The 13188-nt window shown below is 37.0% G+C and overlaps 1 protein-coding gene across 1 annotated transcript in view; it reads right to left on the bottom strand.

Annotated features, from left to right (window-relative positions):
* Positions 1–13188, bottom strand: part of LOC103782184 (neurexin-1) — a gene marked incomplete at its 3' end in the record, with an annotated part of 65060 nt that overhangs the window by 48993 nt on the left and 2879 nt on the right. Inside the window, exon 2 of the mRNA XM_008949939.1 lies at positions 12516–12677. Within this exon, the coding sequence (XP_008948187.1) occupies positions 12516–12677 (162 nt within the window). The remainder of the gene's footprint in view (positions 1–12515; positions 12678–13188) is intronic.

The raw sequence follows: 13188 nt of genomic DNA on the forward strand, positions 1-13188 counted from the left end.
AGGCAGTTCCTTGTACACATACTAAGCTAGTGACAGCTATACTCACCCATGAAGGTAGACCAGAAATTTTATTTTCCTGAAGCACTGAAGACCATCTCCCATATTCTGAAGACATTACCAGTTTCTACCCATGCTTTATATAAAACACCTATCACTGACCTATGCCAATTTATCACTAACCATTAGTTATATTAACTATGCCAGTTGTATCACCAACCTTGCCAGTTTTTACTGCAAAGCCTATTGAATGACATCTGTCAGAGCAGGAGGGTGAAGGCATGCAGAGTTTCTTCATTTCAGCCAGATGCACACATAAAGTACGTAAGTTCTTCAAATAAGTCAGAATTAAGATCTACGCATCAAAACTTGTGTAAGCATTCAGAGAAAAAAAAAAAAAAAAAGCCACAAACTGTATAGACTTAAGTTACCTTCCAACATCTCTAGGCATCTCCATGGACAGAAAACTACTGACCTGCAGATTTCAGGATTGCAAGTTTGTACTTCAGTAGGATCTAGGTAAGCTACTACATTTTTAATAGATTTGTAACAGTACTAAAGCTGTTATGAACGAAGTGCAAATGAAAATGTATGTTGAGAAAACAGCAGCAGAACTACTAGAACAAGAGTGAAGAACAGCCTTCCTGGTTAATAAAGAACACTCTCTCTGGGCAACTGCTTCCAGAATACCATTCACAGCTGCAAAACGGAGACACAGCTCTCTGTCAAGATGAGAATGCCTGTGCTCAGACAAGAACACTACACAGACAATCCCTCAGCAGACGACTTCATCCTGACAACAGGAAGATGGCAACACACTTCCAGTGTTACCACATGTGCCATCAATTTTCTGTTAGCCAAACAAGGAGAGACATATTGCCCACATACCTTTCAAAGAGAAAAGAGGTTGGGGTTGCTGCTTATTGTTTAAAAGCTACAGAGACCAAAGCAAGCCAAAATGTGAAGCAAAGTCCTATAGCACTGTAATAACTGCTGCAAGAATCAGTCCAAAGACTAGTTTGCCATTTTGCCTTTGTAAAGGGAGCCCAAGCCATGTCGTGAGTACTTCACACACGGTATCCCCGTGCCTTCGCGCTGAACACCAGAAATCCAGGCCAGATCACTGACAAGTTTTGATGAGTAAGTTGTTGGCAGTGAGTGAATGAATTAAACCTATGACAGTACAAGTGTGATCTGATAAAATAATTTACTGAGATATAGTTTAAAAAAATAAAATCAATTCCCCTCTCTCAAACGCTTGCATAGGTTTGTTTAGATATTTGCACTCCTTGTCTGGTTTTGACTGCAAGTTAGTAAAGCCTAACACAGCCTGCAAGTTCTACAACAGTAGAACTCCAAAGTTTTAAACAGAAGCCAAATTGTTCTTCTAAACTAGCATCTCTATATTTCACTGAAATGAAACAGCAATCAAGAAAATTAAAACATGATAAACATCAATTACAACCAAACTGTAGCATACAATATTTCATGCTCCACTACCAAGAAAATATTTTGTAATTTTTATTCGAAGTTTTGATTCAGGCCTTCTCTCAGTTCCTCTCTGTTTGAAATATACATTGTTTATAAAAAAAAAAAGTAGATTTATGTAAGCATTATGCAGAGAAGCACTATTATACACAAAAAATCTGCTGTTTCTTTATTTTTGTCATGCCCCAAGTACACTGAATGAATGGCAAAGACTAGAGCGCTGGAACTTATCATTCCTAAGCTCATGAGAACAAATTCTGTGATTCCCGTTCACTTTTGACTCAGTGTTATGATGATTAAAAAGGTCTGACAAAGGAAAAAAAGCACAACACCAAGTTTGGACAACACTAGTAAAGGACATTAAATAAATGGAAATTATTGGTAAGCAGGAATACTCTTCTAAAAGAAGTGAAAGATATGAAGGATTTGGGGGGAAAACCAAGCAAAATTAACTATATTCATAAGAAAAAGCTTTGAAGGCCAAGGTATAAAACTTAACTTATAAAACTTAAATTCTAAAACTAATGGCTCAGATAAGATCATGTTGCATACAGCTCTGTCTACAAGCAGAGAATTTACAGACACGTTAGTGTTTAAGGCCATAGCTGCAAATACCATCAATGAATTCAAGAAGCAGCAAACATTTTCATAGTGCTGAGAGTGGAGAAGGATTAAAGGCAACCTGGCCGGTTTGGTCACTGAGGTTAACATAAATTTAAAGTATCACACGTTCTTCGAGCTAAGCATTAGATCTCACAACTTAGTAAGCCCTTATATGCTTGTGGTTAATAAAGTTTCTTAAGTTTTCAGAGTGTAAAGATTTCAACAGTCTGCTTACAACAGCTATTTCTTTTTCTCATCAGTATAGATTGCTCTGCCCTATGTTATGTTTTGAAAAGACACTTTTAAATAGTAACCTCAAGTTAATTTAATTACATTAAAGCTTTAAAAGATAGGGATTTTTTTAACCTATCGTTTATAAAATGAAGTCCATCTATGTCCTATGTATTCTTCCATATGAATACAGAGACTAAGAGGGAATCCAGCTGACTCTTGTAAGCATGGTGTAACAATGAACAAAAGCATAACAACCTGGAGCTACAGGTTCTGATCTTCGTGGGCCTCTACAGAATGCACAATAAGTATACTGCTGTATACAGGGATGACTTGCATGCCTCTGTACCTAAAAGACTATCAAAATGCAGAAATCAAAGATACATAGATAGTTTGATAAATGAAGGACTGACAGGCCTTTCACAGCTCACAGAACTATTCATAATGACTGTTAAAGGGAAGATTTTTTTCTACTAGCCTTCCTTTTTCCTACACTTTCTTGGACATTATTTATTTACTTATTTAAGATAATGCTCATACAATTAGGAAAACTTATTTTCAAAAGCTGTCCATAGCTGTCATTTGTTTTTAAACATGTTTATGAATAAAAAAGCATAGGTTCTAAATTGCCATAATAACTCACAATATACAGAATGTCCTTTAGCAAAATAGTATTTCAAAGCATGTTATCATTCTATGCATACAAATTGCAGAAGAGGCATAATGCCAAAACATGACCTTTTAAAAAAGATGGATGAACTAACAAATATGTCCTCCCCACTCCCACATTTACTACATATAGCTTCTGCAGATGAAGTACACACGTTTTCCAGTTCCAAAATAAACACAATTTAGTGTCTGTCTTCTTACTACTATTTGTATATATTTTTTTTTTCAATTCTGTGCCAGTGACTTCCTCAAAAATATGATATTACATGAACAAAGTCCTCTTGACTTTCAGCAATGAAGTCACTAGCTGAACAAGTATCTTTACAGGGACATCTCCATCACAGTGTTAGTAAAAACTAGCGTTTTTTCAATTCTTTTCCTTGAACATTTAGATGATTCCTTACGCATTAACACATCAACTTCTCTAGTTGTCTTAGCAACATGAGATTTATTAATCTGCTGATCTTCAAATAGAAAAAAGAAAAAAATTTCCTCAAGCCTACAGCATTAAATTCTTTAGCCAATATAAATGGGTAATTTTATTGAGTAGAATACTTCAGAACAATATATTTTAAAACTTATCTCAACATTTTAGCCTTTCTAGTTAGAAAGAAAGCTTCTTGAAATGTCCTGTTCCACCAGAATTTTCCACAGTTTTTGAAAAAGCTCTGCTTCTGTTCAGCTTTAGGCAGTTCTATTCCACTTTGCAAAAATTGTTTCGTCCATCAAACAAATATCCACTAATTTTCATCAAGAGCCACTCTAGAGGGATCCAGAATAGATTGTTTGAATACATGCATAATATAACTAAACACAGCAGTGACATGCAAGTTACAGTAATTTAGAAAAACAAAGATATGTGAACGTTCACTGGCAGGACAGCCACTGTGCTCTGACAGTTCCAAACACACAGGTTCAGCCCCTGTGAGCACACTCCCTGCAGAGACAGTCCTCAGTTTTGCCTCCTAAATGGATGATAAAAATGGGTTGGGAAGGCAAAGGTGTAACAAGAGTCACATCACTTATTTCTCTACCATTGTGTGCCTACTGAAACATATCCTAATCTTACCAACATGATACACCATTTAGACGCAGGCTTTGTCCTCTTAAAATGTGGGGAAAGTCAAACAGAGAACTTATATGAAATCTTTGTATTGTGACTGATAAGCACCTTGAAAAAGACCATTTTGTGCTTCCGGTCTGCACAAGCATTCTAGCTCACAGCACTTCACTGGGTCAGGCCTTAACTTCCCACACAAGCAAATAAAAGTAAGGCCAAGTTTTGTTTATAAACCAATAGAAGTGATACACATAGTAATTAACTTCTAAAATAACCAATAACCATTTGTTTTTGAAAAAAAACTTTCATAAGCAAGATAACCATGACTCCTAACTTTGTTGAGATTTGAATTATTTAATAAAGCTGCATGTACACATTTTAATAATGCCATGTAATAGTGGTATCACCTATCACTCTACCCAACAGCCATGGAAGAACACATGTCATAGCTACACTAAATCTACACATACATAGAATTGGGCAGAGAATTTTCTTTTCACCAAAGTGTGGGAGAATAACTTCCTCTCAACCAGCTGGCTGCACTTCTTTTGATGCAGCCCAGGATGCAATTGGTTTTCTGGGCTGCAAGAGTACATTACCAAGTCATGTTGAGCCTCTCATCAACCAAAAACCTCAAATTCTCCTCAGGGCTGCTCTCAATCCATACTTCATCTAACCAGTGCAAGACCTTGCACTTGGCCTTGTTGAACTTCAGGAGATTAACCTGGGCCCACCTCTCAAGTCTGTCCAGGTCCCTCTGGGAGGCATCCCTTCCCTCCATGTGTCAACCACACCACACAACTTGGTGTTGTCAGCAAACTTACTAATGATGCACTCAATCCCATTGTTCATGTCACCAACAAAGATGTTTAACAGTGCCGTTCCCAACACTGACATCTGAGGAATGCCAGTCATTACTGGTCTCCACTTGGTCATCAAGCTGTCAACCACAACTCTTTGAGTTGCACCATATGGCCAGTTCCTTATCCAATGAGCGGTCCATCCACTAAATCCATGTCTCTCCAATTTAAAGACAAGGATGTCATTCAGGACAGTGTCAAATGCTTTGCACAGCTCTAGGTAGATGATGCCAGTTGCTCTTCCCTTATCCGTCAGTGCTGTAACCCTATTGCAGGAGGACACCAAATCTGTCAGGTATGATTTGCCCTTAGTGAAGCTATACTGGCTGTCAACAATCATTTCCTTATTTTCCATGTGCCCTAGCACAGTTTCCATGATCTGGCCAGGCAGAGGTGAGACTGACTGGCCTGTAGTCATCCAGGTCTTCCTTTTTTCCTTTTTAAAAATGAGGGTTATGTTTCCCCTTTTCCAGTCAGTGGGAACTTCACCAGACTGCCATGACCTCTCAAATTGTGACCACATCTCCCATTTCCTTTCAGAGAGGGCCCATATTTTCCCTAGTCTTTTTTTTTTTTGTCACACCTGTATCTATAGAGGCTTTTTTTTTTTTTTTTTTCAGTTGCTCTTGATGTCCCTGACCAGATTTAAATCTATCAGGGTTTTAGTTTTCCTAATCTGATCTCTGCCTGCTCAGACAATTTCTCTGTACTCCCCCCAGGCTACCTGTCCTCGCTTCCACCCTCTGTAGGCTTCCTTTTTCTCTTTGAGTTTGTCCAGGAGTTCCCTGAAGGTCTCCTGGAATTTTTTGCTTAACTCCCTCTTTGTTATAGCATTCTCTTTGATGCACTGCTCCTAGCTTGGAAGAAGTGATCCTTGAATATAAACCACCTTCTGTAGGTCCCTCTTCCTCCAGGGCTTTATCCCATGTTACTTTACCAAGTAGATCCCTGAGGAGGCCAAAGTCTCTCCTGATGTCCAAGCTAGCAGGTTTGTTGTGCACCCTCCTCACTGCCCTAAGGATCTCAAACTCAAACATCTAATGACTGCTGCAGCCAAGGTTAACCTTGAGTTCCACATTCCACATCAGCCCCTCCTTGTTGGTGAGAACAAGGTCCAGTAGCTCTCCTCTCCTCATTGCCTCCTCTGTCACTTGGAAAACAAGATCATCACCAATGAATCCCTATCTCTTGCAGCGCTTATGCCCTGCTGTGTAGTTCCTCCAACAGATAAGAATGGTGGATGAAGTCCCCTATGAGGACCAGAGCTGGTTAATGTGAGGCTATTCCTATCTGTCTGCAGAGAGCCTCATCCACTGCCTGTAGGAGACCCCCACTTTGACGTCACAATTCACACAATGACACATACATTGACCTCCTCCTGTGCTTCTGTCCACCAGTGCAGGAAACAGAGAAAATGATACAAGAAAAGTCTCTAAGGTGTAAGGGAATTTGCACCTTCACAATTTAAATTCTTGTATTAGGTACCTATGCAAAGCTTTAGTAGAATACTGTTATTTTCAGCCTAAGTCTAATTCTCTATATCCAGCAATAAAAAGCCTGATTTCCAACACATTTATTTTGCCACCATCGTTGTTACCTTCTGGTAAGCCAGAAGGCCAAAGTCATAGTGGGTTTCTGTAAAAAACTAAGACAATGTCTGCACTGAGTTTCCAGTCTGTCCCATATGCCTTTACTGGGTCAGTAAAGTGACTCTGGCAATGGCACACAAACTATTACTTGTAGAACTAGCACCACTAGATTTATTTTCAGTCTCAGACAAAAGACTTACTGCAGACTCTGCAGTTCTGCCAACATCTCAGCAATGCTTTGTACCATGAGGTCTTGGTACACTGCTGAAAAAGCAAAGCCAAACACTTCAGTCTTCCATCTTACTTGACTTTCACAAAATTGTCAGCATGGATCACGGGAAAATACACACTTCCCTGAGAACCAATGCTGACTTTCTCATAGAAACAGCTATTTCATTTTGCAATAGGTTCCTGTACAACTGTCCCCAGTACAACTAACATGAAGAAGTAAATGCTAAAACTGCATGTATTCCAAATTCATTAAAACAGCATCCTGCAGATTGTTTACAGCCTGGTGAAGTGCTAGCAGTGCACTCGACAACATCAGTGGAAATATTCCTTTAAAATGCTACATTCCTTATCCTAGGAAATGAAGTCCTGAAAAGTTTTGGAATACTGCCTTTCAGCAAATCTGTTCTATTAAATAGATTACTAGCTCTAAAAAACCCCTAGACAAACTAATAATCCTCACAGAGAAGATCCAGCACAGACCAAATGATCTTATTTCAGAGATGTTATCAGAAAGCTGTCTTGTTGGTCATATCATATCTAAAAATGAGATATATTGCAAAGACTACAATAGAGACCCAAGCTGTCAAATAACACAGCCTTTTCATTTATAGGGGAAACTAGAGCAAGACAGGTCTTAATCATTCATAAATTATCCAAGTGGTGACAGACTGAAGTAAACTAAGGCAAAAAGTTTGGGAGATAAAAATTATATTTTGCATGTGAAAGTGACAATAGTATTAAATATTACAGGATTCAAGAAAATTCTTTACAGTACTGGCTGAAAACTACTGTTATAAGTTATTTATACAACTTTAGATTTATAAAGCTACTTTTATATTTATAATAAAATGTCTTTAGCTTCCTGTTTATATGAACAGAACTTTATTTTAAAATATATTCATCACCACATATAAAGAAAAGCCTTGCATGCTAGTTACAGACAACAAGAAGAGGATTGCACTCTACTGAAGTATAGATTTCAGATTCTGATATATCATTCTCTCAGATATCATTTTCTGGCAGTATTACTGCCAGAGTAAATGATGGCAGAATGATTTTTCTGGGGATAGCCTTCAGTTTCCCAGAACCTTGTCCTCAAAAAAAAAGACAATACATCCACCTGCTCTTTCCATTCACTAGGGCTAGTCTTACCTCTTCAAGATCAGTTACAACCATACATCTCTCACAATTGCATTACAGCTTCCCAAACTTGTATTCTACCATCTTTCTACTACATGCTCCAAGCATATTAATTAACCATCTGCTCTCTATTTACTATTTTCTATTTACTATTCTTTACTCTCTAGTTACTATTTTTTTCTCCTTATACTACATCCATCTAGTGTTTAATCCCATATTTCCTACTTCAGTCCTACTCCAGCGTTTTGAACCAAAAGTGAAATTACAGATATTCCACAGGACAAGGAAAGAAAGGAACAGAATTATCTTTGGCAGCTCCCAAAACAGTCACAACACTACTGTTGCCACCATCATCTTTGTAGTGATATATCTACAGCTCTGTTATAAGTGGTACAGTTTGGGAGATTGTGATCTTGATGGTTTATAACCAAAATATTTGTTAGTTTGGCTAAATCTGCAAATTGTTTTTGCCTTGAGCTTGGAAGCACCGAGTCCACTGAATGGACACAATCTGTGAATATACAGTGCAATTGAGCATTGATTTACTGTACAGATACACACTTGACCAAGCTGTCTCTGATTCACATGTAAAGTAATTCAGGATCAGTTTGTACATAACATATGTGATGCATTCTTAGATGCGTACAAAATCTTCAAAAGGTCTCCAGATATACCTTTTACATGGAAAAAAAAAATCTGGAGGCAATTCTGGACATACAGGAGATAAAGCTTAACACAATCTGTACGTGACTCTAAGTCATGAATACTATAAAGTACTACATACTAAGAACACTAAGTACGTAGTACTTATACAATAACAAAAATTTGAAGTTGAGTGTGGAAAAAAGGTCAAGGCTACTCAGTTTTGGAGTACTTTAAGCAACAGTGGGGTTGCTCCAACAAACAACAGAATTTTGAAAGTGCAATGAACAATTTGAACATGTTGGGATTTGAATGTTAAGTACACTTTATTCTTAGAAGCAGTAGGAAACCAAAATTTGCTTTAAAAAGAAAGGAAAAAAGGATATTTAAAACCACACACCAGATGAAAGCATTCCCTAATAGAAGAAATCCAAAGGACATTTTTTGAAAGCAGGCCTAGAGGATGAGTAAAATAATTTTGAAATCTAAGTGAAACTTAGGACAGGACTAGAAGAATCTTTGGTGGAAAGGGCAGAAATTGTTATGGTTTTGTCTAATTTCTATAGTGAAAAATATGTCCTTTGAAATCTGATGATTTTTTAGTGTTATGAAGTTATACGCTTTTATTCTGCCTTCTTGGTAGTCTCTGATTCCTGAGCAACTATGTAGAAAAGACTCTCCACTAAAAACCTTTATTTGAAGTTGTACTCCTTTACCTATTATCGATTTAGATTTATTGCATAATTTAGCACAAACAATTTTAACTCAAAGAAAATAGTTTTAAGTCAAGGAAAGCAAATCTACAAGTTTTTCTAAATGTAAAATCAGCACCTTTATAGCAAAATTTTCTGTCAGAAAAGATGGCCATGAATATTCCAGCTTCAACATTATCTCAGCTGACAAACATACTCTACATCTGCTTTTCTGACAAAAACAGAAACAGCAAACAAAGTGTAGTGCAAGCACATTAGCATCAGTGTTCAAATTTTAGCCTGTTATGTTTAGACATCTGTGGGTGTTAGGTAGAGTAGAAATGGCACCATTAATGCTCCTAAAGCTTTGATTATAATCCTTTGAACATGTTATAATCATTGAAAACAAGCATCAACCACCAAAGCGGAATTCTTTTTTAAAGTTGGCTCAGTAAAGACAAAGCCTACAATGAAGAGGAATAATGAAAATAGTTTGGCAACATTCGGCACAAAGCAGTTAAGAAATATTTAACGACTACAGTTATTCCATGATTTAAAAGACCTTGAATTTTAACAGCAATCTAAGCACAGGATCCACCAGAAGGGATCTTTTCCCATCTGCATGAAAGATTCACCTGTCTGACAAATCTAAGAGACCCCAGAAGCAATTTATAATAAACAAATTATTACTTCTGAATAATCTAACAGTGTATCACAGGCTTCAAAGCCTGATGTGAGCTTGCTGTTCAGAACTGAATATACATAAGTGTAATGTCCTTTATAGCCTTGCATTATTACAAGATCTTAGTAACTGAGTTTTCTGTCAGTAGCCATTAACAATAACATGCTATTTTTTTTGGCCAAAAAATTATAGCGGAGTCAGCAGTGATCTTTCAGTACATTCTTGAACTCTGGAATTTATAGTAGGCAGATTTTTTTCAAACACCTCTTTCATGTAATGAAAACTTAATATTCAGCTCTATCAACATGATGAATAATTTCTGTTGTATTTGACCTTTGTTTGGAAAGAATCAGGAGCAATTTTCCATCCTATGTGTATATGGACTTCAATTAATTTACACTAACAACTATAAGAAAGAAACATTTAAGGTACTGTTCTAATGCCTCTTCCAGCTGCATTTAAAAGGTAGAGAGCATATCCAACCATTATTTACAAATATCAAAAGAATTTCAATTGGTTAATGAAAATGCAGCTACAGTAGGAACTCCTGGATGCTGCATACTGACAATAATACTAATGACATTAATTATATCTACAGACTTCAATGAACACCACATCAAGCCAAATATTTTCCTTTATCAAACTCTCCCATCTTCACTACTAAATAAATATATCTAAGATATATTAAAGTATCACAAGTATACTAAAGATTAACACAGACCTTCAAACTAGGCAATTAAGGTGCTGATTTGAAAGAAACCTGCAAATGCACTGGCAATGGGATGAAAACCAAAACGTGTGACATACCTATAACTGCTGAGCAAACTGTTCACAGTCATGTTACCCTAACCACAAAAACTTTGGTCAATAACAACTTCAAAATGATGGCACAGCATGGTTCTCATGAACAAAAATGAGATCAGTTAAAAGCAGAAAGCAATGCTATTTCCTAGCCTTTTTTTTCTTTTGTTATAAATCACTCTTTAGTAGGCAATAGTAAAGTGCTTAAAGAGGTAACAATTTTCAGTGGAAATCTCCAGTGTTGAAATGTCAGTTAGGAATCTAAGTTTTTTTTTTTTTTCCCCACATGTCCAAGATCACAAAGTGATATAGAAGTATTGTTCTAGTTTGAAGGTTAGATTTTGATTCTAAAGGTGCTGCGTGGCATATTTTCTCAGTAAGCTGCATAGTATTATTTCTAGCCATGCTCCAAGACAACATGATAAACCTGCTCTGGTCCAGAGAACAGGTCACCTTGATCTGATTCATCTTCTATTTCATTATAATACTAAGTAAAGCAAGGGCACTTAAACCTCCTCTCAATATGAGTGAAACTATTTACCAAATTGCTTATATAAATCTATTGCATTGTCTTGAAAAGCTTGAGGAACATAGGAGTTCTGAAATAGCAAGTGAAAGGTTGCTTTGCAATCTGAATTATGTTTTCTCATGCTTGAGCATTACTTAACAGACTAAAATTCTCATCTCTCTTCTTATTTACAGAATTGATCCATTGAAAATGAATAAACAGCAAGCTCATAGCATGTTCAGAATCTAAAGAAACTCAAACTTCTAAGCAGTACACACAAAAAAAAAAAAAACAAAACAAAAACAACAAACCAGGTTCCAAAGACAGAAGAGTCTAACACCAAATTTCTCTCTCTCCTTAGAGATGGGTTTAGTTGCCCCCATTGATCAAAATCATGGCAGGAAGATCTGACACAGAACCTTGAATACAGAATTTCCAGGCTATTTGGTACTTAATATAACAAAAAAAAAAAAAAGAATTAATCTTACAGTCAAAGTGTTATAAAATCTTAAATATACATATACATTTTATCAAACAACTTGTGGCATAGCAAGGGATGAAAAGGAAGGAATTTAGTAAGAATACATGCTCTGCCTGTTCAGTTCAAAGCAGAGGAAAGCTTTACTTCCTCTTCAAAGCTCAGCTACACAGTACTGCTCAGCGCTCGTTTCTCTTCTGCAGCTCAGGGAAGACTATGTATCTGCTGAAATTCATTTGTACTTATGGTTTCTTAGCTCAGTTTACTCTTTAGCTAAGTCATAAACTGCTACTGATCTTGCAATACATTTATTTTTTTGTGTCTACAGCTAAAAATTTCAATTGCTCAGGAGACCTAAATAGAGAAAACATAATTACTATTAACCTTCCTTTCCAACAGCAAAGAATGACAGAAAACTGTCAGTTGTGAGGCTAAACTATATATTTTTACAATCTTTTTGCTGTTAAAAGGAAACAGATACAATTCAGGAAAGAACTTCAAAAAAGGAAGTAAAAGAGTAGCTAGATCATGATGGTTTTAGTGGCAGATGAAAAAAATAGTGTTTAGATCCACCTCAGGGCAAGGCTAAAAAGGTTCAGATACTGACATGATGGGGCCCATTAAGCTGTTACCAAGTTCAACTATTAATGGATTTTTAGAAGCAACCAAGTTTAGCAGATATGTCCCTTTTGGTTTTGATTCTAAGAGACGGGTGAGTTCTGACAACAGAAGCCAGACAAAGGACATATCCCGAAGGTATTTCCATGGAAATATTTGCATCTTTGCCCATCTTCGGACAATAGGATGGGAAATTTGTGATGGATTTATGGCTGATGATATTTACCTCTTTGAGACAGCCCATAAAGTTGTTACTGACTGGTGACCCTGGGAGGTCTGCTGTGCTAGGACTGCCTCCAACATAGAAAAAGTCATCAGAGCCCAGCATGGTGTAGTCTTCTTGCGTGTATCCCGTTGTGGTCAGAATTCCATCCACTGATATTGTCACCTAGATAACAAAGCACAGGGAAAGGACACGCTATACTCAGACCTACATACTGGAGTCCTGGGATATGCCTGGTTTTGAGACCTAAGGCGGAACCCATTTTCATGTCTGTTTGAGGTTTGGTCTTGGATTCTAGTCAGCTACCCCTAGGAGCTCTAACTAGTTAAAGAGTTGTCTGATTGTTGAACTAGTGTCAGCATAGTCCCTATTGCAACTTAAAAGTTATTTAGCAGACACAAAAATGGTGTTAGTAGAATGCTTCCTAAGTTAGTTTAGCTGCTGTACATATTAGTAAGTTTAGTGGCCTGTCCATTGACTAATAAAAACGTGCACCTTGTTAACAAAAAAGGCACAGGCTGTTGTTGTGTTTTCAGCACCATCACTATTTGCACTACATAACAGCAGTTATTAATCATGCAAGAGCATAATTACATGCCAAATAAAAGGAAATACAGCAACACAAATCAGGGAAGCGGCACACTCTGATATGCACATGCAGGAAAGAGGGTCAGTA

Source organism: Merops nubicus, unplaced genomic scaffold (assembly GCF_000691845.1).
Source record: "Merops nubicus isolate BGI_N331 unplaced genomic scaffold, ASM69184v1 scaffold7470, whole genome shotgun sequence".
Classification (NCBI taxonomy): Eukaryota; Metazoa; Chordata; class Aves; order Coraciiformes; family Meropidae; genus Merops; species Merops nubicus.